This window comes from Taeniopygia guttata, chromosome W (assembly GCF_048771995.1).
Source record: "Taeniopygia guttata chromosome W, bTaeGut7.mat, whole genome shotgun sequence".
Classification (NCBI taxonomy): Eukaryota; Metazoa; Chordata; class Aves; order Passeriformes; family Estrildidae; genus Taeniopygia; species Taeniopygia guttata.
Window position 1 is genome coordinate 25,453,313 of NC_133064.1, and position 26,170 is coordinate 25,479,482.

A 26,170-nucleotide genomic window follows, 5' to 3' on the forward strand; every position below is an offset into this window, starting at 1 on the left:
ATGTATTATTTACACATCTATTTGGAGCTCTGTAGCTTATTATTGCATTTGTAGCTAGTTTTCCCAGTAATTTTCCATGCCCTTTCCCTAGGCAGAAAGACAAAACATATTCCAAAGCTCCTATCCCATATTGGTTCTTGCTGGCTACCAAGGTTGTAAACAGCTTTTTGACACACATTTCTATAAACAAAGTACATCTAGTACCAAGGGGAGGGCTCCAGAAAAGGGTTGAACCAGAAGGGGGACTTGCCTCAACACCTGTGCTTCTAATTGGGAAATCTTGTCAAATATGCTAATTTGCTAAACTTAAAAAAACTGCATTCACCCTTTGTGGGTGGACTTTTGTGGACATTTTTCCATAACTGCCCTTGGAGGCTTCCAATAACGATCTACCTTTATATTACCTCCTATACTAATATTATCTTGAAAGTGTGTGTTGTTTCATTTCTAGGTTGAAAAAGGTATCATTCCTTGTTACCAAAACCTTGCCATGCAAACACAATACAGCTGTAACTCTATGAATGAGCTGGATCTATGAGGTATCACTATGGCTATTATTCAAGAAATCTGTGGACACCTCTTTCAATCCCATCCTAGGAACCAGGAAAAGATCTAATTTCCTCCCAAACATAAAATATTAGAAATCAATATTAAACAGCCTTTAGGTGTGGGATGCCACAAATTCAATTGATTTATTAAAACAATATGGATATTGATCTAGTATCAATATCCAACTGTGATGGACAAAAACTGTCTAACAATTTAAAGTTAGAAAGTGTATGTTTATTCGACGCCGGGCAATGTGCGGGATAGCTCCCAAATACACACCGCACCTTCCAGGTGATTACAGAGTCTTTTTATCCATACAAGTATTGAATACACAAAATACAAATACATATTCATAATTTTGGTACATCCCATTCCCCACTTTGTATGCTAATCACTCCAAAAGCTATTAAGCATGTGTAGTTTGTCCCTTGAAATGGGTCGGTGGTCCCTTTCATGGGGAGGGGTCCCAAAATGAGGAAGTAAATGAAGTCTTCCTCGTTCTGACCTTTCTACCTTTTCAATGCAAATATGACAAATGAACTCTTGGTAGAACTCCCATTCCTTGTCTTCAATTGGTTTCAGAACAGAGGAGGCCCACAATTGTCTTATCTTCCTAAAAGCTATTTGTCAGTTTCTATATTCTTCATTATAAACCCAGCTAACTAAACATTGTTCTGACAAGCAATCAATTATTAGTTAACTACTAACTCCTAACTTCATCAAGGCCTACTCATTTATTATTATTATTTTAATTAACTCTAGTAAGGCTTATTTCTAACTAAAATCTTAGCTCTTCAAAAATCTCTAAATGCCTTAAAATTTACGTTTCACAATCCCTCATTTTAGGTAGACCCAAGAGGGTAATTTTCCCATGCAATCTGAAATACTACACAAGCAAATTGAATTTATTAACAACACTAGTGGAAATAAAACTTCTCTTCAGCAGCTGTGTTGAGGAAAGAAACTTTTATTTGGCCTCTGGAAGCAGCAAGACAAGTCATAGAATCATTAAGGTTGAAAAAGAAAGACCTCTAAGATCATCAAGTCCCACCATTAACCCAGCACTGCCAAGTCCAGCACTAAACCATGCCTTTAAGCACCACATCTATATGTTTTTTTAACATTTCCAGGGACAGTGGCTTCACCATTTCCCTGGGCAGCTTGCTCCAATGTTTTAAAACTCTTTCTGTGAAGAAATATTTCCTAATATCCAATTTAAACCTCCCCTGGTGCAACTTGAGGCCATTTCCTCTTGTCCTATAACTCACTACATCCTCCTTTCAGGCAGTTGTAAAGAGCAAGAAGGTGTCCCCTTAGCCTCCTTTTCTCCAGGAAAAACAACCTGCCTTTCCTAAATCCATGTTGACTGGGCCTAATCCCCTGGCTGTCCTGTACATGCTGTGTGATGGCACTCAAGATGATCTGTTTCATAACCTTCCCCCCTGACATCAAGGTCACACTGACAGGCCTGTAGTTCTCTGGATCTTCCTTCTGGCAGTTGGAGATGGGTGTCACATTTCCTCATCTCCAGTCAACTATGACCTCCCTGGTTATCCAGGACTGCTGATACATGAAAGTGGCTTGATAAGTGCTTCCTCCAGTGCCTTCAGTACCCTTGAGTGAACCCCATCTGGTTCCATAGACTTGTGTGCATCCAGATGGTACAGCAGATCGCTTACATTTCCCCTTTTCCTTATTGTTGAAGACATTTTTGACACTAAGCTCTCATCACTATTAGATAGGTTTATTGGCACAGATCAATCCTGAAATCTGACAGCTCAAGCTGGGTGCCTCAAAAGAGGGACCCAGAACAAAGAAACCCCTAAGCATTTATTCCCTTACAGTCTACACACCTGTTCTTTACACACTCTTTATGCACCTAGCACACACCTCTTAGTCCAGTGGTGATTTTTGGTCTGGGGTCTTCTAACACCTTATTGAATCCTTTCGCTGTTTCCTCTGTGTCCGTGCAAGCAGGCCATTTACAGTTATCTTGTCACATTACAGCTTCTGGTGATGACTGTAGCCTCTATCTTCTGGTTTGTACTTCTTGTGTATTAGCTCAGTTGGCAGAGCATGGGAAACTAAGAAGTCTTTGATTTTGAGTAAGCACTATTTAGAAACAATTAAAACATCAGTGTGTTATCAACATTATTCTCATTCTAAATCCAAACCACAGCACAGTACAGCTACTAGGAAAATTAGAAAATTAACTCTATTCCAGCTGAAAGCCTATCTAGGTGAAAGTTCACAACTTGGGGCCCAAGGCTTCAGCAAATCCAGCTACTCATGCCAAGCAAGTAAAGTTAAGCAAACAACATACTAAATCACACAGTATTATAACTTAATGTGACTTATTTAAAATTTACCTATTAAGCCAAACAACTAATATCTCTTATCATTCATCCTTTGTCACTATGTTTCCTCACACATACAATAAATAATGGAGATTCTCCTTACCCCTCCATTTGTTGTGAATGTATTTATAAAAACTTTTTAAACTGTCTTTTACAGCAGTAGATAATTAAGTTCTAGCTGGGCTTTGACCCTTCTAATTTTTTCTTGCATAACCTCATGACATCCTTGTAAGTCCTCCTGAGTTGCCTACCCCTTCTTCCAAAGGTCATAATCTCTCTTTTTCTTGTGTTCCAACCAAAGCTCTCTGTTCAGCCAGGCTGGTCTTCTTCACCATCAGCTCATATTTCAGCACTTGGGGACACCTGCTCATGCACCTTTAAGATTTCCTTCTTGACGACTGTCCAGCATCCCTGTATGCCTTTGTCCTTCAGGACAGCCTCCCAAGGGATGCTGTCAACCAGGACCCTAAACAAGCCAAAGTCTGCCTTTCAGAAGTCCAAAGTAGCAGTTCTACTAACCATCCTCTAATTCTTTGAGAATTGAAAACTCTTATAATTTCATGATTGCTGTGCCCAAGACAGCCTCTGACAACCATATCACCCACAAGTCCTTCTCTGTTCACAAACAGCAGGTCCAGGGAGGCACCTTCCCTAGCTGTCCCACTCCCCAGATGTGTCGGGAATCTCCTAGGCAGTTTTCTTTCTGCTGCATTGTGTTTCCAGCAGTCACCAGGTAAGTTGAAGTCCCCCAGGAGAACAGGGGCCAGTGATCACAAGACTATCCCCAGCTGCTTATAGAATATTTCCTCTGCCTCTTCATCCTGCTCGGGTGGATGCAGCAATTGAAAGAAATAGACCATGCAGTGCAAGCAAAGCAAAGCCAGTTTTATTACACTGATTACCAGTATTTATAGTTCTCTAACTTCTACACAAAATTTTCCACTCAGACCCCTCTGCCCCTGTTTCCTTAGTAATACAATCTTTTTGGTTTTCAAGCCCCTGTTACATCTTCTTGCACCAGTGATGTCCTTGTCAACATCGTCTCTAATCAGAGAGGTCAGACGTGATGTTTTCACTTCTTGTTCTTGCCTTGAGTTTATCTCTCCCATGGCTTCCACTGTACTAGGGCCAGGAGGTCTGTGGTGCTACCCAGCTCAGCTTCTGTAGCTGTCTGATCTTCCATGTGTCTCCCTTTTTCCTTTTTTAGCCTTCCCCCTGGTTCTTACTGTCTGAGATTGAGAAGCAAGATGTTTTCTATTGCCATCTGTGTAGCAGTTGTCCTCTGGGCAGTTTTCCTTATCTCCTGTTAATGGGCCCATCAGTGTCTCACCACATGACTCAGAGATAACTCCCTCCAGGAGCTAGTTCTGTTTAACAGGTGATCAAGGACCCACTGTATGACTCAGAATGACATCAGCCCATTGTGATATGCTCCGCCCAGGGGGGAGGAGATAAGAATTCCCACCTAGATATATTCTGGGATTTTTAGACAGAGAGGCAGCCTTCCCACAGGTTTCAAAGAGGACACAACTGGGGTTTTTCACTAGACTGACTACACCTTTTCTACAGGGCCACTGCTCCAACAGAAACCACATCTGCCACTCCAAGAGGACTGCAGCCACTCCAATTTGGACTGCTAGCAACATGCTGGCCAAAGGGGTGCCAGATTGTATTCTGACTTTGTCAGTGGTCTTCCTTTTGTATTATTGCATGTATTTTGTTTCTTTTCCCTTTTCCTAATAAATTGCATTTCTGACTTGGAGTGTCTCACTGGTTTTACTTTCAAACCAGAACACTTACCCATAGATACTTGACATAACCATCAGTAAGCTCTAGACAATCAAAACACTCCCTAACATATAGGGCTACCTCACGGCCTCTCCTTCCTTGCTTGTCCCTTCTGAAGAGTTTATAGCCATCTATTGCTACATTCCAGTTGTGTGAGTCATCCCAACATGTCTCCATGATTGTAACTTTATCATAGATTTCCAGCAGCACAACAGCTTCCAGCTTTTCCTGTTTGTTGCCCATTGCTGCATGCACTGGTGCATTGCCATATGGATCTCCATCCCCTACTTCCACTGAACTGGCAGACTAAAGGACCTCACTGGCACACTGTCCCTGAAACATTGCTGTGCTGTCCCCAGTCTTATCTTTAGAATGTCTGGTTTTATCCCTTTCCCTCTTCAAATCTAGTTTAAAGCTTTTTCAATGACCCCTACTAACTCCTGTGCAAATATACTTTTCTCCTTTTGAGACAGGTGTATCCAGCAGACTCAGTATTGTGCAGACTGGCCATGATGAAAAAACCCAAAATTCTGGCAGTGACAACAGGCTGGGAGCCAGCTATTGATCTGCTGGCCCTTCCTGTTTCTTACATCATCATTCCTTGCAACTGGAAGGATAGAGAAGAACACTTCTTGTGCTCCTGATCCCTTAACCAGTAGTCCCAAGGCCCGAGGTGTCTCTTGGTTGCCCTTAGACTTCGTTGCAACTTCATTGCTGCCTACCTGAAAAGTCAATAATGGAAAATAATATAAAAGCTGTACCAGGGTAGGAAGATTTCTTTTCACATAGAATGATACAATGATTTGCGTTGGAAGAAACCCTAAAGATCACCTAGTTCCAATCCCCCAGAACTGGGACACCATCCACTAGAGCAGGTTGCTCAAAGCCCCATCCAGTCTACCCTTGAACACTTCCAGGGATGTGCTGATGTTTAGAGAGGACATAGCCTTCTGCCAGCTGGATACCATTGCTCCCTGATCAATCCAGCAGAACTAGAGCATCCTTCCTGACAGCCATGCTCCCTAGAGGCTTCTTTCATATAGGGGGCAGGGTGGGGGAGTGGGGCTATGGTTGTTCCTGGCTGTGCCCAGGTCCCATCAGCTGCTATCTCAGCCTCCTGGTGGCTCTCTCGGCTCCCCCAAGTTTCCCTGATTCAGGAATTTCCCCTGTGGACTGCTTAGAGCAGTCTGTTGTGGATCATGCCAGCATGGGAGCTGCTTGCCTCAGCAATGTGGTTTTATATGGTGTTATGTCTGATACAGACCCTTGAATGTGCACTGTGTGAATCTACACATACAGGTAACCAAGGCAACCACCAAACCACAGCTGAAATGCAAAGAGTAGATTTATTTCATTACCTTGCTAACAATGCCTGGCTGCAGACATGGGGACACAGGCTCAGGTCATCCTGGCGAGGGGCAGGCAGGGGGAGGGGGGCCTGCTGCTTGCCCCAGTATATCAAAGGGCTTTCCCCACCCACAGATTATTACAAGACTGTGCTTTTATGATCTCTCTGTCTCTCCCAGCAGGAGGCTCAAAGCATGTCTGTGAGAGTGTGTTGACTCTCCACATGAATTCTACTTCTCAAAACAGGCAAAAGATGAAGAGCACTAGGCATAATAAATTGAGTTTTCACACACCAACATTCTTAGCATTTCCAGCTGCAAGGTCAATTTGAGTGAAAATATCCCCTCCTCTTCCAGTTTTAACTCTTTCTCCCAAACATGTACTTACTGAAAATTAGGTGTTTTTTCATGCTGCTGAAGGAATACAGAAATGAGAACAAAAAGAAGTCATATCATAGTACATCATGGCAATGTTTTTTATCACAAGAGATAAAATTAATTTTTAGAATTTATTTTTCAGTTTCTAAATAAAGAATAGTTCTTATCTAGCATTTAAATAGTCATTGAACTTTTGAGGGAAAGCCCATATAGTAGGTAATCATGACTGAAGGAAAGGGAAAACTTACAAGTACTTACACACACAAAGAGAAGAAATGTCAGTACTGCTTTACTACTTTTGTATTTTTATTGTGGAACTGCGTTTTTTTCTTTTACATCAAATATGTTCAGTGGAAGAGGGGACACTGCACACAAATATGATAAAAGCATTGCATATTACTTTCACTGGAAACTAATTTGCTACATTAGATATGACTGGATAGAAGTGATGCAGAATTATAAGACATAATACCATACACAGCTGCAGACTGACACAAACACCATTCAGAACAAGAGAGGAGGTGTGTGAGGTGCTTCTCAGCCAGCAACAAGACTATTTCTTTCCATGGTTTGGAAGATGATGGCTGCATGCAAATGTGTGAAAGCATATTTCAGATTTCCTCTTTTACAGTTGTGATTTCAGCCCAGTCCTGCAGACTTAGCTCTGCCATCTGGATGTTGTAGCTAGTCTAGAGAAGAGAAGCTGTGTTTTTTCTCCTTTTTTTTGGTTTCAGATTTTTTATGCCATTGTTTTATCTATTTACTTTTTTTTTTAGATTTTTTTTTTGTAAAGTCACAACAGACTATTTTTTTAAATTGAAACAAACTGGCTCTTTCTCTCAAAACATCATAGCAAGAACCTCTTGCAACAGATGAACAAAGAGAAGCATATTACAGAAATATCCTATATGAACAGTAAGTGTTCTTTGGAGATGACTTTCTTGTTGTAGGATGAAAATTCAAATTAAAAAATTGATTCAATCTTAGTAAATGAGTACCAAAACTCCCCTAAAATGCATAACCTATTGTAGACAATTAAAAAAACCCATTCATATATGCAGTTAGCGCCACTCACCAGATTATGCAAGATAATTAAAAAATAAAAAATTAATTTTATGAAAGATGGCATGAAAAGTAGAGGGCAATGAAGTCAGACCCACCACAGGACATTGAAAAGGCATGAAAGAGAGGCCCTGACTAAGTTCAGGAGTGGCGTGTGACCTCTAAAATAGTTCTTCATTGAATTTTATGAAGCAGTATAGTAATCGCATGAAGATCATGACTGGGGATGCTGTTATGGGTAATACCATAATTTAAATGGTGTGTCCTATTGAATCTTTATAATTAATAAGAAACCATGCTTCTAGAAATCTATGCTGATCAACAGTACTCATCGTTAATGTACACGCAACATTTGTTCTGACTGTTTCTAAACTGATTATGTAGTGATTAATACAGTTAGACTAGTTCCACAGGCAGGAAAGGCATAAAGGCAAGAGGAGCTAATGGAGGCATTCATTGCTGTGCTACACCCAGGCATGATTAACATTTAAAAGGGAATGGATGGAACAGGCATTGCAATACCTCAGAATAGTAAGACTGGATTTTTAATATTATTGTAAAAGCAAAAGATAAATAAACATTTTAAGAACAGCTGTAACTGCCTAATTGTTATTTTTAAAGTAAAATAAATGCTTCACCCATCACAAACTTACTTGGAGAGATTTAAGTCTTGATTCTTATTTCATTTACAGAAGGACTTAACGACTGTAACTTCCCTGATTGTAGTGAAATTGCTCTTTATTCACAAGAATAAGTGGCATAAGTGAGATTAGACTTAGGACCATTGCTGTACTTATATTTTCTACCAAAGCAGAGGTACAAACCATTTCAGATATTATCAGAAAATCAGTTCCCACCCACTTAAAAAGTTTGAAATTAGACCTGTATAAGAATGTAGACAAAGCAGAATTGTAGAAATTGTACATTTATGTGGATGCAACAGTTTAGAGAGAGAAACAGATAGCTTTCCCAGACATTGTCCTGGGGAAAGCTGTGAGAATGCTCAGAGAAAAGAATTAAAACAATTCTTATCTGAGTCTCTGCATCTGGTGTTTGTGAACATGTGGAATGCTTGTACGTGATGTTTATGGAAAGAAGGTGTTGTTCCTAATTAACCAATGGTGTGAGGGGTGTTGTTAACAACCGATCAGGTTCTGGGTGAATGCCTATAAAATATGTGAAGTTCCTAATAAAGCTCACTTTATGCCTCTTGAGTATGGAGTCAATGTTGCTTTCCTTCAGCTGTTCCTAACTCAACAGTGACACAATTATTCTTCCAAAAATTTTGCCTATAACTTGGAAGACTACGTATTACAAAAGCCATTTTAAGTGAATGAGCCCAGCAAACATGCTTTTTTCACAATGCATTTTCATCTGCTTTTTCTGCCATAGTCATTCTGAGTGAAGTTCTTCACAACTTAAAAGGTATAGCAATAAATAAAATAAATAAAATAGCATTGTTAGAGATACCTAAAATGAAGAAGACATTAAAAATAAATCAAAAACCTCAACAATGGACAAACAGTAATTCACAGCATTAAATAGGCCTCAGGAGCCCATATATACAGGGCCCTAAAGCAATACTAAAAAACCCCTCATAAAAATTAGGAGTGTAAACATATACCTATTAAACAAAAATATCCTAACAATGTAAAATTTAATCAATTTATAAGTAAAGAAAATAAAATTAGGTCATAGTTCACTACACTGCAAAGCTTCATACCAGCCATAATGATGAATCATACAGACCAGCACATATTTTCATTTTGGATGCCTTTAGACCTTCTATAAATTCAGATTTGCAAACATTCTACAGTGTAGCAAGACTTTTTAATTGAGATAAAACTTCTGAGACTAAAAAGTTCAAACTGTCTTAAATGACGTAACTGTTCTACATGCTGTTCTGCTGCAAGCAGTCTAAAGAAGGAAGGGAAGGGAGAAAGGAAGAGAGAAGGAGGAAAGGGACTTATTTTAGCTTATCATTTATCCTATCTTTTTTCAAATATTGGGGGGATTGAACACATAGATTGCACTCTTGTAAATATTAGGCAGTCAGCATTTCAAATCCCATTTTCTGTCATAATCAATAGGTTAATTTTTCCACCAGGGACCCCCTTCCCCCTTGTGTCCAAAAAAGCAGTTGACTATTTTCAACAAATCTTACTTCAATATCCATTCTCACTAGAACTTTAAATAACATTAATTTATCTTACAAGACTACTAAAAATTGCCTTGGCCTGAAAAATTTTTCTTTGAATTTTCCTTTAAATGAAAATTTTTGTTAAAATCCTATTAAAACTTCACACAGCACTTTAAAAAAGTTTTCTGTATGTTTGTACCCATATATGCTCTTAAATTAAACAAATAAGGTAAGACAGAGGAAGGTTGAATACTGTACAGACTTGGAGATAATCTTCTTCATAATCCTGAATATTTTACCAAGTTTTGTAACTCTGATAGTGGAGACCACTTCAATCTTGCTTCCACAGTACAAAAGAACCTTTCAGAAAAAATGCTCATCTTGCCTTGTTGAGCTGTCCTGGTGCATCAATGAATTGTTCACAGAACTAACATATGTACTTCATAGCACCAGGCTGTTTGACCAGTCAGATAGGTTTCTAGTATACACTTCATGCACACTCGCACTTCTTTACTAGCGCAACTATGATCCTACACAGATGTTTTATAAATTTGCTGTCTCAACATTAAAAAATAAGTGCATCAAGTTTCTTTGTACATTCAAGTCACTTCCTAAGGCAAATTGTCTACTGTATGTACTCCCAACTGCTTTGGTATTTTGTTTTAGTTAATTGACAGTGGACATGGGTGTTTAAGCATGTGTACTAGTCAGTTCTGACTGGAGTGAGTGGATTTTTACTGGGAGCATGCCTTAGATCAACAATTTTGCATGTTGAAGTAAAGGTTTTAGAATGGTTTTTAGAAGTAAATGGTTTTAGAATGAGGTTCAGACTACATGTGTATTTGGCCTATGATTGCTATGGGATGTCAGTATGCAAGGTTCAAGTTAAAGTGGAAAATTGCTAATGAGCATTTAGGTTATACTTCACTTCCTAGCCACATTCTGCTTATTTTGCAGCTAACTTAATTCTGTAAAGTAAGGACCTCCTTTGCAGTAGCTCAGATTGATACACATTTAAAACTTCCTTTTCATGTGAGTTCATAAACTTCAGTAAGCAGTACAGCTGTTGCCATGAGATTACTGGACATCAAATTATTTATTACTTTCTCCTCCTACCCCTTTGTCTCTTTTTGTCTCTGTAATTCTTTAGAGGGCAAATGCCTCTACCTGGCATAAGTCACTTGGAGTTGCTAGTACATGGCTTTCAAACATTCAGTGAAGATGAAACTGGATCTGTATTTTCACAGTAATTTTGACCTTATTATGGGAATGCTGTTATTTCCCTTAGCAATCAGCAAAGACTAAAAAATTTTTGTGACTTATATCACTTTGATAGGGTATAGCATTTTGTGGGTGTACAGTTCAGCAGCTGAAATAGATGCGGTAAATTTTTAGAAAAGGCATTTTCAAACTGATGCATTTCTGGACAAAAAAATAAATCTTGCAGTGCACGGTCTGGTTCTTACAGTTCAATCTTGCATGCGGGAAAAGATTCATCTTGCATAACAACAGTGCTGCTGCTTGCCAAAACCATAATGTTGAGGTCCTGCTGTTTCTCATGAGTGTCTTGGTACCATTCTCTCATCACTTCTGAGTCATGGGTTGGGATTAAAGTCACCTGCAACACAAAAGAGAATTCCTGAGGAAACTACAACAGAAGCAACTGATAAGAAAAATGTCTTTTTAAGAAGTCCTAGCCAACAATTATAATTCCCTTTTGGAAAGAGTGGATAGGATAAAAGAAAATAAATAAATATATAGATAACATAAAATTACTGAGAAGAAGTGGTTTATCAAAACAAAACCTTGGTTCTCTAAGGTACTGAGGTGCAACTTTCCAGAAAAGCAGCAGTCTGTAGTCTGCACTGATAGCTCTTCAGATTATGGCCAAATGTTTTGTTTACTTATTTATCATGTTGGAAAGACACATGGAGTTGCCATATGTACACGTTAATGGTATAAACCATGAAACATTCACTTTTCTTTCCTACTTAAAACCTGCAAGGTTTCCAAACTTGGATCATATATGGTATAGCAACAAGATCAAATAGACAAATGGCCCTGTAAACCAGTTCCCAACTGTTTTATTCTCCAGACACAGGTCAGAAGGGTCAGAAATAGAGAAGCATTGGAGCATGGTGCAGCTTTGTCCCTGACTTGGGTGTCCTTTTATATCACTTGTGAAACAAGGTGTCCAAGCTGAGAACTCCTGTCTCCAGCAGCTGCTGCCCACACCAGAGGCACTCTGGCTTCTTGTAGTTGCTTTCCAGAGTGTCGTGGTTTGACACGGGAAAAAAAATCTTCTCAGCAGGAAGAGGTCAATCCAGTCAGGGGTCAGGTCTGGAATACTGACACTTGGAGTGACCAGTTGGGGGTGGACACGCCTCTGAGAACACAGAGGGGTTAAAAGCAGAATTCCCAGGAGAACTCTCTCTCTTTGGTTCCGGTCAGGGTGCAGTGCAGGACTCTCCCCTGCCTGGCCCATGGCTGGATGGGAGAGGGGACCCATGCGGCCCATCTTGAGGTAGGCCGAAGACTGGAGAGACTGGAATCGGACTGGCCCCCTGCAGATGGAAGGGTGGAGAAATCTGGGATGTCTGTGTTCCCTCCCAAGAGTCTCTCTCTCTCTCTCTCTCTCTCTCTCTCCAGCGGCGGTTTGTCAGCAGTATGCCATGGGGAAGGAGGAGAGCGGGGGGGCCACAAGGTGCCCAGCTGTGGGAGCCAGCAATCCGGGCAGAGAGCCAGCCAGGGAGTCGGGACTTTTAACCCTTCCTTGAGAAATGAAAGCTTTGTGAAATTTTACTCCTCCTCGGCTTGAAAGAGAGGAAGAGAGAAAGCCTGGAACCTGGGATGGTAGAAGGAGAAATTCTGGGTGGGAGGAGATGATGGAGTGGCTTTTGGCTGGACTTTTTCTTGTTAGCCATAGAATGAACCGATTTTCTCCTCCAAGAGAGACTGTATTTCAGGAGGATGCCGGCGAGCCAAGAGACCTGCTTCAGCAGCTGGGAAAAGACAGAAGTGGAGCAAACAGAGAAAAGGTAGGGAGGTTTGTGGTGGTGCCCCCTGTCTTCAGAGAAGAAGAGGAGAAGATGATCTCTGTTTTTGGACCCTCGGCCCCAGGGGATAATGGGGGGGACTGTGGTCCCAAAAATGAAAAACTGAACTGTTGTTTTTCTTCCCTCTTGGCAGAGCATCCTTGAAAGGAAAAAAATCCTAAGAGCAGTCTGTCCATCCATGCATTGGTGGTGAGAGCACTGTGCATGGAAAGGAGAGGGTTACATTGGCAGATTTTCTCCGGGCAGTGCCATGTGTGACATGGAAACACAGGATGTGGCAGCTGTGTTTCTTGGGGGGTCTGTGGCAAAGGAGAGACTCTTCTCTCCCTCGATGGACTGAGTATTGATTATCTGGAGGGTGGGAACCTGATTGGGGTCCAGGTTGTGTCTCACTGTGGTTTGTTGGAGTTGGGTGGTGGGAGGAGGAATGTTTTGAAAGGTTTTAATTTTGAATTTTGTGTGTGTTTTTTCTTTCTTTTTTTCTTTTATAGTAGTATAGTAGTAGTAGCTTAATAAAGTTTTTTCCCTTGTTATTAAGCTTGGGCCTGCTTTGCTCTGTTTCCTGATCGCATTTCACAGCATTCAATTGAGGGGCTGCATTTTCATAGGGGTGCTGGCATTGTGCCAGTGTCAAACCATGACAGAGAGAAGATTACATTTCCAGGTAGAAATACTAGTGGAAGAGCCTACCTGCATATTACTGTCCCACTGGGCCTTGCCCTCCAGCAGGGAGTCCAGAACAGCCCTGCTTGGCTCCTCAGCTGCAGAATCATTCCCGCTCACCACATAGTAGGATGATCGCACCCTCTTGAAAAACTCAACATCAACATTCTTTCTATTGCTATGGTTGGGAATGTACACCAGATCCAAATACATTGGAGGTCCTGGAGGCACCGCTGTAGATTTTGATGACTTACTATTCCCAGCTCCTTTGGAAATCAAACAACAAAAGAACATATCACAGGCTAGTTAAAACATGCATTTGTTAATTACCACTATAACTGCTGAGATTATATTCTTAAAATTGCTTGTCTTAGTTAAACATTACATAGCTACAATTGTACTTCTGTGTCCCCTGAAACACTTATGGCATTACCGTCCTACATCTAACATGTTTCAACTTTGTTGTATGCCAATTGCAATTGGACTGGGAGGAAAAAAATTGAATAAACATAACTAACTATATAGTACAATAAAAACTCACTACCACATAATCAACATTTGACCAAACCTTTCCCAGTAATATACTATTATCCAACAATTACTATGCAGGGCTGTGATTACTGAATTACCATTCAATAAATTGCAGTATTATTTTCCGATTTAAGAAGTACAACATTGTGAAAGTTTCAGGTACATGGAGCAATGCAGAAGTGGTCCTGAGATTTAGGGTATCACCACATACCAAGACATAGTAGCTGTTGATATGTTCGAACTGTCTTACAGGTGCATCAGGAAGATACTACATGTGAGCAGAAAGAGGAGCAAAGTGGAATGTGGGAGAAAAGAGAAACTTCTTAAATCAATTACTGCAGGAAACTGAGAACAAGTGTTTGCTTGCTGGTTCCTTATTTGCATGCACAAGCTAGCCACTTATCACAAAAAGTAGAGGGAAGCATGTTTTTCTGCTATATATAGCATAGTATCTGTTTTAAGAAGTTAAAAATAGCTGCTTTTGCTGCACAATGGATCATGGTGTGAACTGACAATCAGGATTGAATCAGTAATTTCATCTAGATAATCACCATTTATGTTTGATTGTTCTCCTCATGATGTTACAGAGGATGAAGCTTGGTGTGCTGGTTTTATATTAATTGATTAGTGGTGAAGAGGGAAAAAGTCAGTTACAGAAGTGATTTTTTGTGAGGAGCTTCCTCCGTGCCTGGAAAAACCAATCACTGGCTAGCTCTGAGAATTAGCACACTGCTAAGCCAATTAGAAAAAAGCTGATAATGCCTCTATGATAACAAAGAGGGGTGGGGGGACAGTCTGGGGCCCCTTCCCAGAGGGGTCACTGAACATCACCCTGGCATGGCTGCTGGGCCATGTTGCTGTGGGCCATCCCAGTGCCACGAGCAACCATGCAGCTGGGGCGGTGCCACACAGCTGCGGTTGTCTCACCATGTCTTGCAATTGACTTTATTTACTTAGCCACTTTTGACCAGCCATGCTGCGGACAGAAAGACAAAAGCAGTGGCAGCAGTTTTTCTTTTCTTGAAGTCTCTCATGAAGAAAAGACATGGAGTAGAGCCAGCAGCTGGCACGGCAGAGGCCACGTGACCAATAGAGAGAGAAGCATGGTGAGCAATTCCCCAATTGCAGAGCCTGGACAAGATTAACTTTTCAGCACTGCAGAACTCAGTCAAAACAGTTTCAATTGTTAGAACTTGAGAACAAATGAACCTACGAACACTGATTCTCTCCCAAGTCAGAGAAAAGGAAAAAGTGAAGACACGTGAGGACAACATGGCGACACTAAGGTCAGTACAAAAGAGGGGGGGAAGATGAAATGCTCTGAGCATCGGAGCTGAGATTCTTCTGTAAGCCATGGTGAGGATTATAATACAACAAACCGTTTGTAATTCAGGAAGTGCATGGGGAGGATGCATCATTCACCCACAGCGCATGAAAAAAAGGCACTGGTGCTGGAACATGTAGATATTGAAAAGATGTGATCAGGTGAGAGGTGTCTTGGTTTGAAAAGACAGGAGTCTGTGAAGGAAGGCAAAAGCCTCCTGTGAAATGGAAAAGGTAAACTCCCTCTCTCTGAATTATTACAATTTTTAAAAAGGCTCTCAGGCAAAGATATGGGAATAGGAATAACAGTTCTTTACTAGGAAAAAAACCTAAATAAAAATAATAATAATAAAAAAATGTAATTAGTACAAATGAAACTAGTGATGAAGTCAGAAACCTGACACCCTGAGGAGTCAGGGTATTGGTAGTAGTCCAGTTAAAATGGTGGCTGTTCTTCCTGGAGTGGCAGATGAAATGCTGCTGAAGTGGTGATCTGTAGAAGCGTGGAGTTTTTTCTGAAGGTTTGGTAGTAGTTGGGCCTGGTCTTCCTCTGGGAATTTAGCAGAGAAGAAGCTGCTCCTCTGGGAATCTAGCAAAGTGGCTGCTAGTGTCTCAAAAAGTTCTGAATTTATGCAGGTAAGAATGCTTGGCTCCTCCCTTCTGGGTGGAGCATCTCACAATGGGATGATGTAACTTTACTGGTCATGCAGTGAGTCATTCAATAGTCTATTAGCAGAAGATATCTCCCCGGAGGGAGACATTGTCCTTGAAAGATAAAAAAACTGCCCAACCTCCAACAGATGGTAATAGAATACATACTTATCTTACAAGCCAGGACGGAGGCTTGAACAGAGAGAAAGAAAACCCTTGCTTTCAGAAATAGAAGACCCTTTCTTTTATACTAGCACAACTCATCCTTAAAAATTACACCCCATAAGATAATTGGCCCATGAAAAGTAATTGTGGGAAGGCTGCAAGCAGTGGGAGGGACTTCACATTGCAAGCAGGTTCTGGACGAACTGTTAGCTGTGAAAATGAAAACCATGTTGGAAAAGTTCACAGAGAATTGTTTCCTGTAGGAAAGACCCCATGGCATAACAAAAGAGACTCCTCTCCCTAAGTAAACTGATGAAAAATTTTTAGAAGCGACAAACTAACTAAAAACCCCATGTCTTGTCTCCCTGCACTGTCGGTGAGAAAGAAAGGGCTGAGGGAAGGAAAATGGTGTTCTAAGAGTTTATTTTTAGTTCTCATTATCCTCTTTTAATTCTGTTAATAAATTTTTCTTAATACCTTTTAAAGTTTTAAGTCTGTTTTGCCCTTAAAGTGTTTTTCTCCTAATCCTTATCTCACGCCATGAATTTTCTTTTCCCCACCTCTGCTTAAATATAGCAGAAGAAAATAAATAAAAATTTTTCTTAGGTGCACTGATGTTTAGCCAGTGTTAATCCATTGCATTTGGTAAACTAAATTATCTGAACAATGTACTCGATTTAGGATTGCATATTGAAAATACAGGAAAGTCCAATTCAATTGTCTAGCGGGACTTGCCATTCATCACAGGGTAATATGTCAAATAAGCATCATGACATGATAGGATTTCCTAAAATAGAGTGTTTTAAACTATTTGGTATATTAAAAAAAACTTTTATCATCTTTTATCATAAATCTGTGATAGATCTTTCTGAATTGCATATGCTAACATTGCATAATTTATTAGACATTACACTTAAATGTCATTATCAAATAGACCCTTGTATTCAGTCCTAGAATATACCTTAGAAGCATGCCTCAAGTAAGAAGAATCTAATATAAAACTGAAGTGCTGGAGAAATGTACAGCATGAGGAACTGCACTGCTGCTTTGAAAAACGTCTACTAGGAGCAACATGCAAATAATTGTGTAAGAAAGGAATAGTGGACCACTTAAAATTATGAAACTACAGAGACCTGAATGCTGGTTTGCTTGTACTGAATCCTACACTTGCTTCTTGCAAAAAAGTTTTCAATAAAACATCAGTCCTGAAAACAGCAAAATCCAAGTATCCCCAAAACACTCTAACAAGATGTGCCAGAAACAAAATACTAGCACAATGTCTCCTTTGGTAATCTAATTTATATTTTATTACTACTTGGAATACACAACAGTAGTTCAAAATGACATTAGTTTTCTGTATATTTAGTCATCATGATGGCATAAAACTTTAACTGTGTATTGGTTCTGGCTGAGCTGGAGTTTGTTTTTTCATAGCAGCTCTAACAGTGCTGTGCTTTGCATTTGTAGCTAGAAAGGTGTTGACAACATACCAGTGTTTTGGCTACTGCTGAGCAGCACTGGCACAATGTCAGTGCTAACATTCCCTCCCCCCCATCAAGGAGCTGGAAGTGGGCAAGTTCCTGGGAGGGGACAGCTGACCCAAACTGACCAAAGGGATATTCCATACCATCTGACAACAGCTCAGATAAAAAAGCTAAGGGACAGAGGAGGAAGGGGGGGGGGGGGGCATTGTTTATTCTACAATGTTTGCCTTCCAGAGCAACTGCTGCATGAGCTGAAGCCCTGCTTCCTGGAAAATGACTGAACATCGTTTGCTGATGGGAAGTAGAAAATAAACTCTTTTTTTCTCTTTGCTTGTGTGTGCGCAAACTTTTGCTTTTACTTTAGCAAACTGCCTTATCTAAATGTACGAGTTGTTTTCCATCTGATTTTCTCTCCCCTGTCCACCTGCGAAGGGGAGTGGTAGAGCAGCTTGGTGAGCACCTGGTGTCCAGCCAAGGTCAACTGACCACAACTGGATTATGTGATGTACATGCTCAGCTCATTAAAAGTGCTCTTACTGCTGTTATAATTTTTAAAAAATACTATTTTTAAAATTATTCAAGCAAAGTAATAAAAGCATCCAATGTCTGTACCTATGCCTCTCACAATATTGAATTGCATTACTTTATGTTAAGAACATTATGCCTATCTGATTCTTACTGTGAATAAAGTAATTTAGTTCACTACTGATTTCATTTCACCTACAGAAGTGGTACTTTTAATTCTAATAGTTGGTTAACAATTCAGACAGTATTAAGTTTTTTATATTTGATGTACCCTCTCTAATTCTTTGCATCTTAGCAAACTGACATATCAAATTTATCAGATTGCAAAACTTAATTTAGTGAATTTCATTCATTTAAATGTAGATAGAATATACCAGATTTATATTTAAAACATGAACTTTCCTTGGGGGTTTGCTACAAACCACATTGTCAGCTGATGTAAAGGCAATCCAACTTCACTGCAACATCAAAGAAAATCTTAACATTAGGGAACTCCTGTCTTTACCTGTGGTTGCAGTCTTTGTTGACTTGTATGTTGTTGTATTTGCTGCATTCTTGGTGTCCTTATCTTTCTCTTCCACTCGAGACTTTACTTCTGGATTAGAGATATTTTTGGTTGCTTTTTCCACTGACTCCTTTTTTTGAGAAATTGTTTTGGAATTTTTGTCCAAAGATTCCTTTACAGCTGGTTTTGTTGAAGCCACTTGTTTTGATTTACCATCACTTCTTTTAAAAGGAGAAGACAACTTGGTCTTAGTACCCTGCTTTTTTGTCTTTGTCTTTTCTTTGAGGTCCTTCTTCAAAAGTTTACCCAAATTCTGATCAGTGGGCAAAATCTCTGGATCAACCATGGAGACATCAGGGTGCTTGGAGGAAGGACTGTGATCCTGCATTGGGGCAGGTGGTGGGTCAATTTGTTTGTATGTCTTGTCTGTCAGAATGGTTTCTAACTCATCTTCAGAATCAATGTTAGCATCTGCAGTGATGGAAGGGCATTCCTCAGTCTCCGGGGGAACATCTGAATCAGTCTGAGATGGGGCAGACTCGCTCATGGATGTGGGAGGGGTTTCATCACACTGCCACCCTTGCTGCTTTCCCCCAGAAGGTGGCTGAGCTCTCACAGATTGAGTTAATGGTTTCTTTTGATATTGAGACTGTTCTTCACTTGCAAACCACTCAAGGGGATTTGGGTTGATAAATGACGGTGAAAGTTCAGTTTTAGGATGTTTATATTCACAGGAGGACACAAGGCATAAGTCAACATCTTGATGGGATTCTACTAAAGATTTTTCTGGAGTAAAATGTACTCTTGCTTCATAGGAATATCTAGTAGCTTTGGATGACCTGGTGGTTTTCCTAGTTGTCTCAAATGAGAAATCTGTGGCTTCAGGTGAGTTGGTGGCTTTCCCTGTTGTCTCATAGGAGTAATCCATAGCATCAGGTGATCTGGTAGCATTCCCAATTATCTCATAGGAATAATCTGTGAACTGAGGTGATCTAGATGTTGAAACTGCCTCATAGGAGTAGCTAATATCCTCTGGTGACCTAACAGTTTTCTCTGAGACCTTGTAAGAACAACTAGGTTCTTCTGGTGACCTGCTGCTTTTCTCTAAATCTTTTTTTTCTGGGTTGATTAAAGGTTCTGGACTGTGTTTTGTTAGGGGTTCTTGGTAACTAAATCCTTTGACAGAGGATGCTTGCAAAGATAATGAAGATGTGTGAGTAGCTGACACAGCTTCTGTGATTGCAGGAGGTGAATCTGGAAAACTAGAAGAGTACAGAGAAGATTCCCTTGGAGTTAATGGAGACAGGTCAGACTTTGGTGAAAGCTTTTCTCCTAGGCTCTGCATCTTTTCTGAAGTGAAAGAAGAATATAGTGACATATGTCTGGGTGGAACAGCACCTGAAAAGGTTTCTTCTAGCAGTGGTGAAGTTAACTGGGAATGTGTATGACCTGATGAAGTCGAGGATGAAGCTTCAATTTGAGAAACTGAAATAATTTCTGAAATATCCTTCTCTTGAGAGTAAGATGACTGCTCCACAGGGGAAGTCTTCCATGCAAAAATAGGCTCCTGTATATCTGAAGGGCTGTAATCTACTTCTGTCAGTCCATTTTCAGATATATGGTGTATACTAGTGCCTACAGTAGGATAGTCTGGAGATTGCCTACTAAAGTCCATTGTTAAAGACTGCTCAAGGGACTCATGGCCAAATTCTACTGACATAGTTGGCTGCTCAGGAGATCTGTGATTGTGCACTGGGATTCTTGATTTTGTAGTTTTAGGTGAGAAATCTTGTGGAGAAATTGACATGGGTCTTGGGCATTCTTCTTTAGATGGAGACATGTCTGTTTCCTGAAACATTGTTGGTGTTTGTACAACTGACACTGAAAGGGAATCGTCAACTTCAGTAGAGTGGGGGGATCCAACCTCGGCATGCAAAGGAGATACATCATCAGTAGTTGGTTCTGGAAATGAACTAGTAGCAACAGATGCAGTAGAGACAGAAGCTACTCCTCCTATATAGGAATAGGTATCTTCTGCTACAACTTCATCAACTGGAGTTGCAGATGTGTCAGAAACAGTGCCTTCTGAAATTGACATTTTGGTGTCTTCTTTTAAGGAACCAAACTGAACAATATCTATTTGAGTTGGTGAGAGATCACCTGCTAACTTCCGCTGATCCAAGACCAGTGAAGACTGAAAGCTGCTGGGTATTGTATCATCCATTTTCCTTTCTAGGCTGAAACCTTCCTTAATTACCATAAACTCCATACTTTTTTCACCTTGTTTTTCTTGGAAAAGGCTCACAGAGCTGACTTCAGAAGCTGGGTTCATCTGAACAGGTGATTTTTTTTTTTTGGGTTTCCCCTCAGAAGGATTTCTATAATCTTTGGTAGGACACTTTACATAAGCACTCAAAAATGTATCATAAGTGGCTTCTGAACCTATCAGTGGTGGACTCCGTAGAGGCGTGAGAACCTTTTCAATAGGACATTCTAAATCTGGCACAGGCTCATCCATAGGGCTAATTCTGGGTTTGACAGACTCATCTTTGTCTTCACTGAGTTCAAAGATAACAGGAACTTCTGTTGACTTTTCACTGGTTTCAGAGGGAAGTTGACTGGATTTTTCATCAGTGGGAGATTGATAATAAGGTGTGTGGCCAGCACTACCAGCAGCAGACTGTGAGGGAGATGCTACTTCTAATGCTTTATCTTCAGGGCTTGCACAGTGCTCTTTGGCAACTTCTTGATGTACATCAGATGATGTAGCAATGGGGACAGGCTCAGCCAAGACTTTTATCTCATTGGGAGTAAGTGAAAAGTTCACACTGTGTTCACTCAGTAGTGTTTTGGCAACAGGTGATGGAGGGGACAAAATCTTAGCTGGGCTCTTGGCTGGACTGGGCTTTCTGCCATCTTCTGGATAGGGTTCTTTGATTTCTAATTTGTCAGTGCCTTGGATTTCACTTACTTTTTGACAATATACATCTTGGAATGCAGATTTACAGAATTTGTCTTCCTGTAATGAAGGTGGTGAGATGGTAGAAGCTGAGGCATTATAATCTTTACCTTCTGTGGCCTCTGTTTTGGATCCCTTTGATAATCCATTAAAAGCATCTGGAAGTGGAGAAAGTTTAGGTCTAGCAAATTCTTGAGAGTACAATGATGTCTTATACTTGGTAATGTACATAAACTCTTGAGAAGGTGACTCACTTTCCTCATTGTTAGTTTTATGACTCATGACATCTCGGGGCATAGACATTTCATCCATTGGAGTTGGTTCACTGGCTATTTCAATGGTAGACTGTGTATAACCTGAAGTAGCTGTGAATTCCTCAGGTGGATTTTCTTTATCTTCTTCATCAGAAACAGTGGCTTCACTTTCTGAGCCACTAGGTAATGTTTCATCATGGACAGAAGGAGCCAGTTCAACTGCTGGAGACTGAGGCTCTGAGTGTTTTGGTGGTGTAAGTATAAGTAAGCCATATTTATTTTCAACTTCACCATCTTCTGCGGCTTTGTCTACTACAGCCACCACACAGTCTTCTTCAGCTTCTATTTTTCCAGTCTCCTCTTCATCTCTAATGTCTTTTGCTTTGCCTTCCTTGTCTTCTCCAGTCTCTTCAGTTTCTGCCTTTTCTACTGCTTCTTCCCTGTCTTCCTCAGCCTGTTCATCTGATGCCTCATTATCTGCCTTTTCAATATATTTTTCAGCTTTAATATCAGCCATTATTTCTTCTGAACTCTCTTGCATTTTTCTTGCTTTCTTCATATATGATTTTGTAGTGACCAGTTGTGCCTTTACCTCCTCATCTTCACCTCGCTCTTCAGCTTTCTCTGTCTCTGCCTTTTCCTCATAATTTCCTCCTTCATATGATACTTCCAAGACAGTTCTCTCATCTTCAAACTTTGCATGGTCATCAACCCTGTGCTTTTCCACTGGTTCCAATTCCTCAGGTGTTTGTTTACACTCTGCCTCTGTGGTAGTTATGCCTTCATCAGAGGACTCAGCAGGTCCTACATGATCTAATTTTTCTTTTTGGACTTCAAAGGTCTCTTTTTGTTCTATGCCAGTGAGTCTTAGTTCATCCTCTAGGAGTGCAACTTGAAGTTTCCTTTCTTTTATTGTTTCATCTTCTTCAACTTTTAATTCCTCAAAATCCTTTGTTAAATCCTCTGGTGAAGACATAAGGGATCTCTCAACTTTAAGTTCTTTTCCACTAGCTGCAATTTCTGCAGCTGCTACAGTTGTGGTAGTGGCTCCAACTGTTGCAAGGACAGCTTGAGCTCCACTGACTTTAATCTCCTTCTTGACAGTCTTAATTTTTACTTTTTCCTTTGGCTTTTCAGCAGATATAGCTTCTTTTTTAGTAGGTTCCTCCTTCTTTTGCAATTTAGGCTTTGCTGCTGGCTTTTTGACTTCAGTTGAAGCAGCAGATATCATTGTTTCTTTAGGAACCTTATTGATGTCTTTTTTGATTCCTTTTTCTTCCTTCTTAATTTCCTTCTCTTCTTTTTTGCCTTCATTTTTAACTTCCTTTGGTGGAGCTTCTTTCTTTACTTCCTTAGTTTCCTTCTCTTCCTTTTCCACCTCTTTTTTAACTTCTTGTTTGATCTCTTCTTTTTTGTGTTTTTCTTCTTTTTTGAGAAGTGTTTTCTCCTTTTTAGAAAACTCTTTATTTGGTTTTTCTTTTTCTTTTTTCTTTTCTTCAGGTTTTGCTTTGACTTCCTTTTTCATTGGCTTGTCCTTTGCCACTTTTGCTTTTACATCTGTAGCTTGTTTTTCAGGAGTTTCAGATTTTTGCTCTTCTTTACTTTTAACATCTTTTTCTGCCACTTTATGTTTGGTCTCCTCTTTTGCTGGTTTCTCTTTTTTAACTAAAACTTTTTCTTTGCTTTCCAATTTCTGAAGCTTTTCCGGTGCTGGACTAGGTTTCGCAGGCTCCAGTGTTTCTTCTTTAGATTCCTTTCTGACAAGCTTGCTTGGTGTCTTCACAGCAGGCTTCAGACTCTCCTTGCTGTCTGTTCGCTGTTTCAACTTTGCTTGTTTCACAGCTGGACTAGCAATGTTTCCAGTTAGGTCTTTTTGTGTAACCATTGGTTGCTTAAGAAAGTCTAAGTGTTTGAGTTTTTCTAGTCCTTCTAGAATATTATATTGCGTGCTGTTTCCAGGAAACAGAACTCGGATTATTTTTTCTACAGGATTAGCTGGATGCCACACGATGAGGGATGAGACAGAGGTGAAACAGGATAATGGAATATCTAGTTCTTGGCCATTTGGTAGCAGGAATTCAGCTTTATCTTTGCTAGTATCACTCCATTGCTGCATAAAATATTGCATCTCTTTGCTGTTTTTGATAGGATTAAGCACATACATCTCAAGTTTGCCAACTCCCATTTTCTGAAATAAAATGATAGGGTCAGTGGCATTTCCTATGTTTCTGAAAAGAGGTTCTGGCTTCATAGACAATTTATTTAAATACTGGAGAGTAAACCAAGCTTCTTCTATACTCCTATTTACCCTAAAGTTAGGATTCATGTTCTTCAGGTTCTCAGGTATATTAAGGAATACAACACCTAAATCAGGTGAGATCAAATTTTTCATCCAATCACTGTTGGTAGTAGACCCTTGGGACTGTTCCTCTTCTAATTCCGCTATCTTTCGCTGAAGCATGCTATTGATTCCTGGCAGGTTATCATCGCCAATGTGAGTGAGCAGAATGGAATCTACCCTGTCCAAGTGCCGGATAAGTTTCCAAAAGCAAGATTTTCTTTCAGATCCTCCATTGATAAGCATGTTGAATCCATTCACTGCAAACAATGCAGAATCCCCTCTTCCACCTGGGAAAATATAACAGCAGGGTTTGGAGAGTTTCAAGAAGCCTCCTGAAGTTGGAGGTTCCAAAATGTCAAAGGGTGATGGCACTTCTACTGATTCTGACAGATACTCAGTGAATTCAGAGAGTCCTTCCATTTTGGGCAATATGGAAGCTGAATTAAGCTTAATGTTAATAAAGTCTTGAAGATTGTGTCTATCAAGGTTGGAAATTTTCCATTCTCCTTCCTCAGGGCAGAAAAGATTTAAGCTGGCTTTGTTTGCAGGGTGTGTGGTGCTCAACAATTCACCAATCTAAGGTTGTAAAACAAAACCATAAGATGCATGTAAATTATTTTTTTAATTACAATTAATATCAGAACATAATAGTTCCTGATCATTAAAACCTTTTTCACTTGCTTCTGCACTGTTGAGTACCCATCCTAGAAGCTAAAGTAATCAGTTATCATAAATAGTTTTCTACTGTATTTTTTAAAATACAAGGGATCAGCTTATGAGGAAAGGTCCCTTCCTCGCTATCTAAAGGGGGAAAGTACCCCAGTGTTCTCTCCTCCTCTACCCTTTATAGGAGAACAGTACAAGTTTTAATTTAGAGGGGATGAAGACTATGAAGCTAATGTTGCCAGAGCTGCCACTATCTCTGCCATTGGCTGACGAGTCTACCTGCTGCCCCTGTCCATTCAGAAGAGCCAGACAAATATCTAAGGGAAATAGCACATCCTCTTAACAAGCAGAAAGAATAACTGCAGCCCAGAGGAGGCTAGCATCCTCCTGGAGCAGCTGCCTTCTGCACCTCCTCCTTACACAGCATGTATTTCACAACACCACAATTCTTTCTGCAGACTGGCTCCTGACTCCCAGACTGCAGGACAGTTTCCCAGAACACTAAGAAATTATTTATTCCATCAAAAATGCAAAAAGTTGCAAGTTTTGTATTTGTGAGATTGCGAGGCAAATATATTTATATATGTTCTATTGTTCTGATTTTGGCTGGGATAGAGTTAATTTTTTTCATATTAGCTATTATAGGGCTGTATTTTGGATTTGTGCTTTAAAAAAGTGTTGATAACACAGGGATGTTTTAGTTGTTGCTTAGCAGGGCTTATATAGAATCAAGGCCTTTTCTGCTTCTCATATCACACCATCAATGAATAGTCTGTGGGTGCACAAGAAGTTGGGAGGAGACACAGCTGGGCCAGCTGACTCCAACTGACCAAAGGGGCATTCCATACCATATGTCATGCTCAGCATATAAAGCTAGGGAAGGAAAGAAGAATGGGAGGATGTTTGGAGTGATAGTGTTTGTCTTTCCAAGTCACCATGACTCATGATAGATCCCTGCTTTCTTGGAAATGGCTGAACACCTGCCTGCCCATGGGAAGCAGTGAACTAATTCTTTATTTTGCTTTGCTTGCCTGTGTGGCATTTGCTTTTCTTATTAAATTGTCTTTATCTTAACCCATGAGTTCTCGCATTTTTCCCCCTCTGACTGTCTCACCAATCCTACTGTGAGGGAAATGAGCAAGCTGCTATGTGCAGCTTATTTGCCAGCTGGGGTTAAGCTATGACAAATATATATATAAATGCATATATATTATGCAATAGATATTTATAATGCTTTATATATATAGTCTTAAAAATAAATATAAATTCAGTGATAAAGAAAGACAGAAAAAAAGTGTTATGGTTAAAAACAATCTTGCCATTATTTTTATTTTCAACTCATGGATCACAAAAGTGAAAATCTATAATATCTCCATTAATTTTGACAGTGTTTGAAAATATGTGTCCTAGTTTAGGCCAAAACAGGG

At 40.0% G+C, this 26,170-nt stretch overlaps 1 protein-coding gene across 3 annotated transcripts in view; it reads right to left on the reverse strand.

Moving 5' to 3' along the window:
- Nucleotides 1-761: 761 nt before the first annotated feature.
- Nucleotides 762-26,170, reverse strand: part of LOC116806990 (microtubule-associated protein 1B) — a 102,468-nt gene continuing 77,059 nt past the window's right edge. For 2 of the 3 annotated variants that reach the window (XM_032744792.3, XM_072923072.1), the window contains 3 exons: nt 18,524-24,653; nt 13,367-13,605; nt 6,704-11,238 (listed from right to left, as the gene is read on the reverse strand). In XM_032744792.3, coding sequence (XP_032600683.2) covers nt 11,083-11,238; nt 13,367-13,605; nt 18,524-24,653 — 6,525 coding nt within the window. In that variant the 3' untranslated portion in view covers nt 6,704-11,082. Of the gene's footprint in view, nt 5,417-6,703; nt 11,239-13,366; nt 13,606-18,523; nt 24,654-26,170 lie in introns of those variants that run through there. The other variant, XM_072923073.1, reaches the window with a different exon arrangement.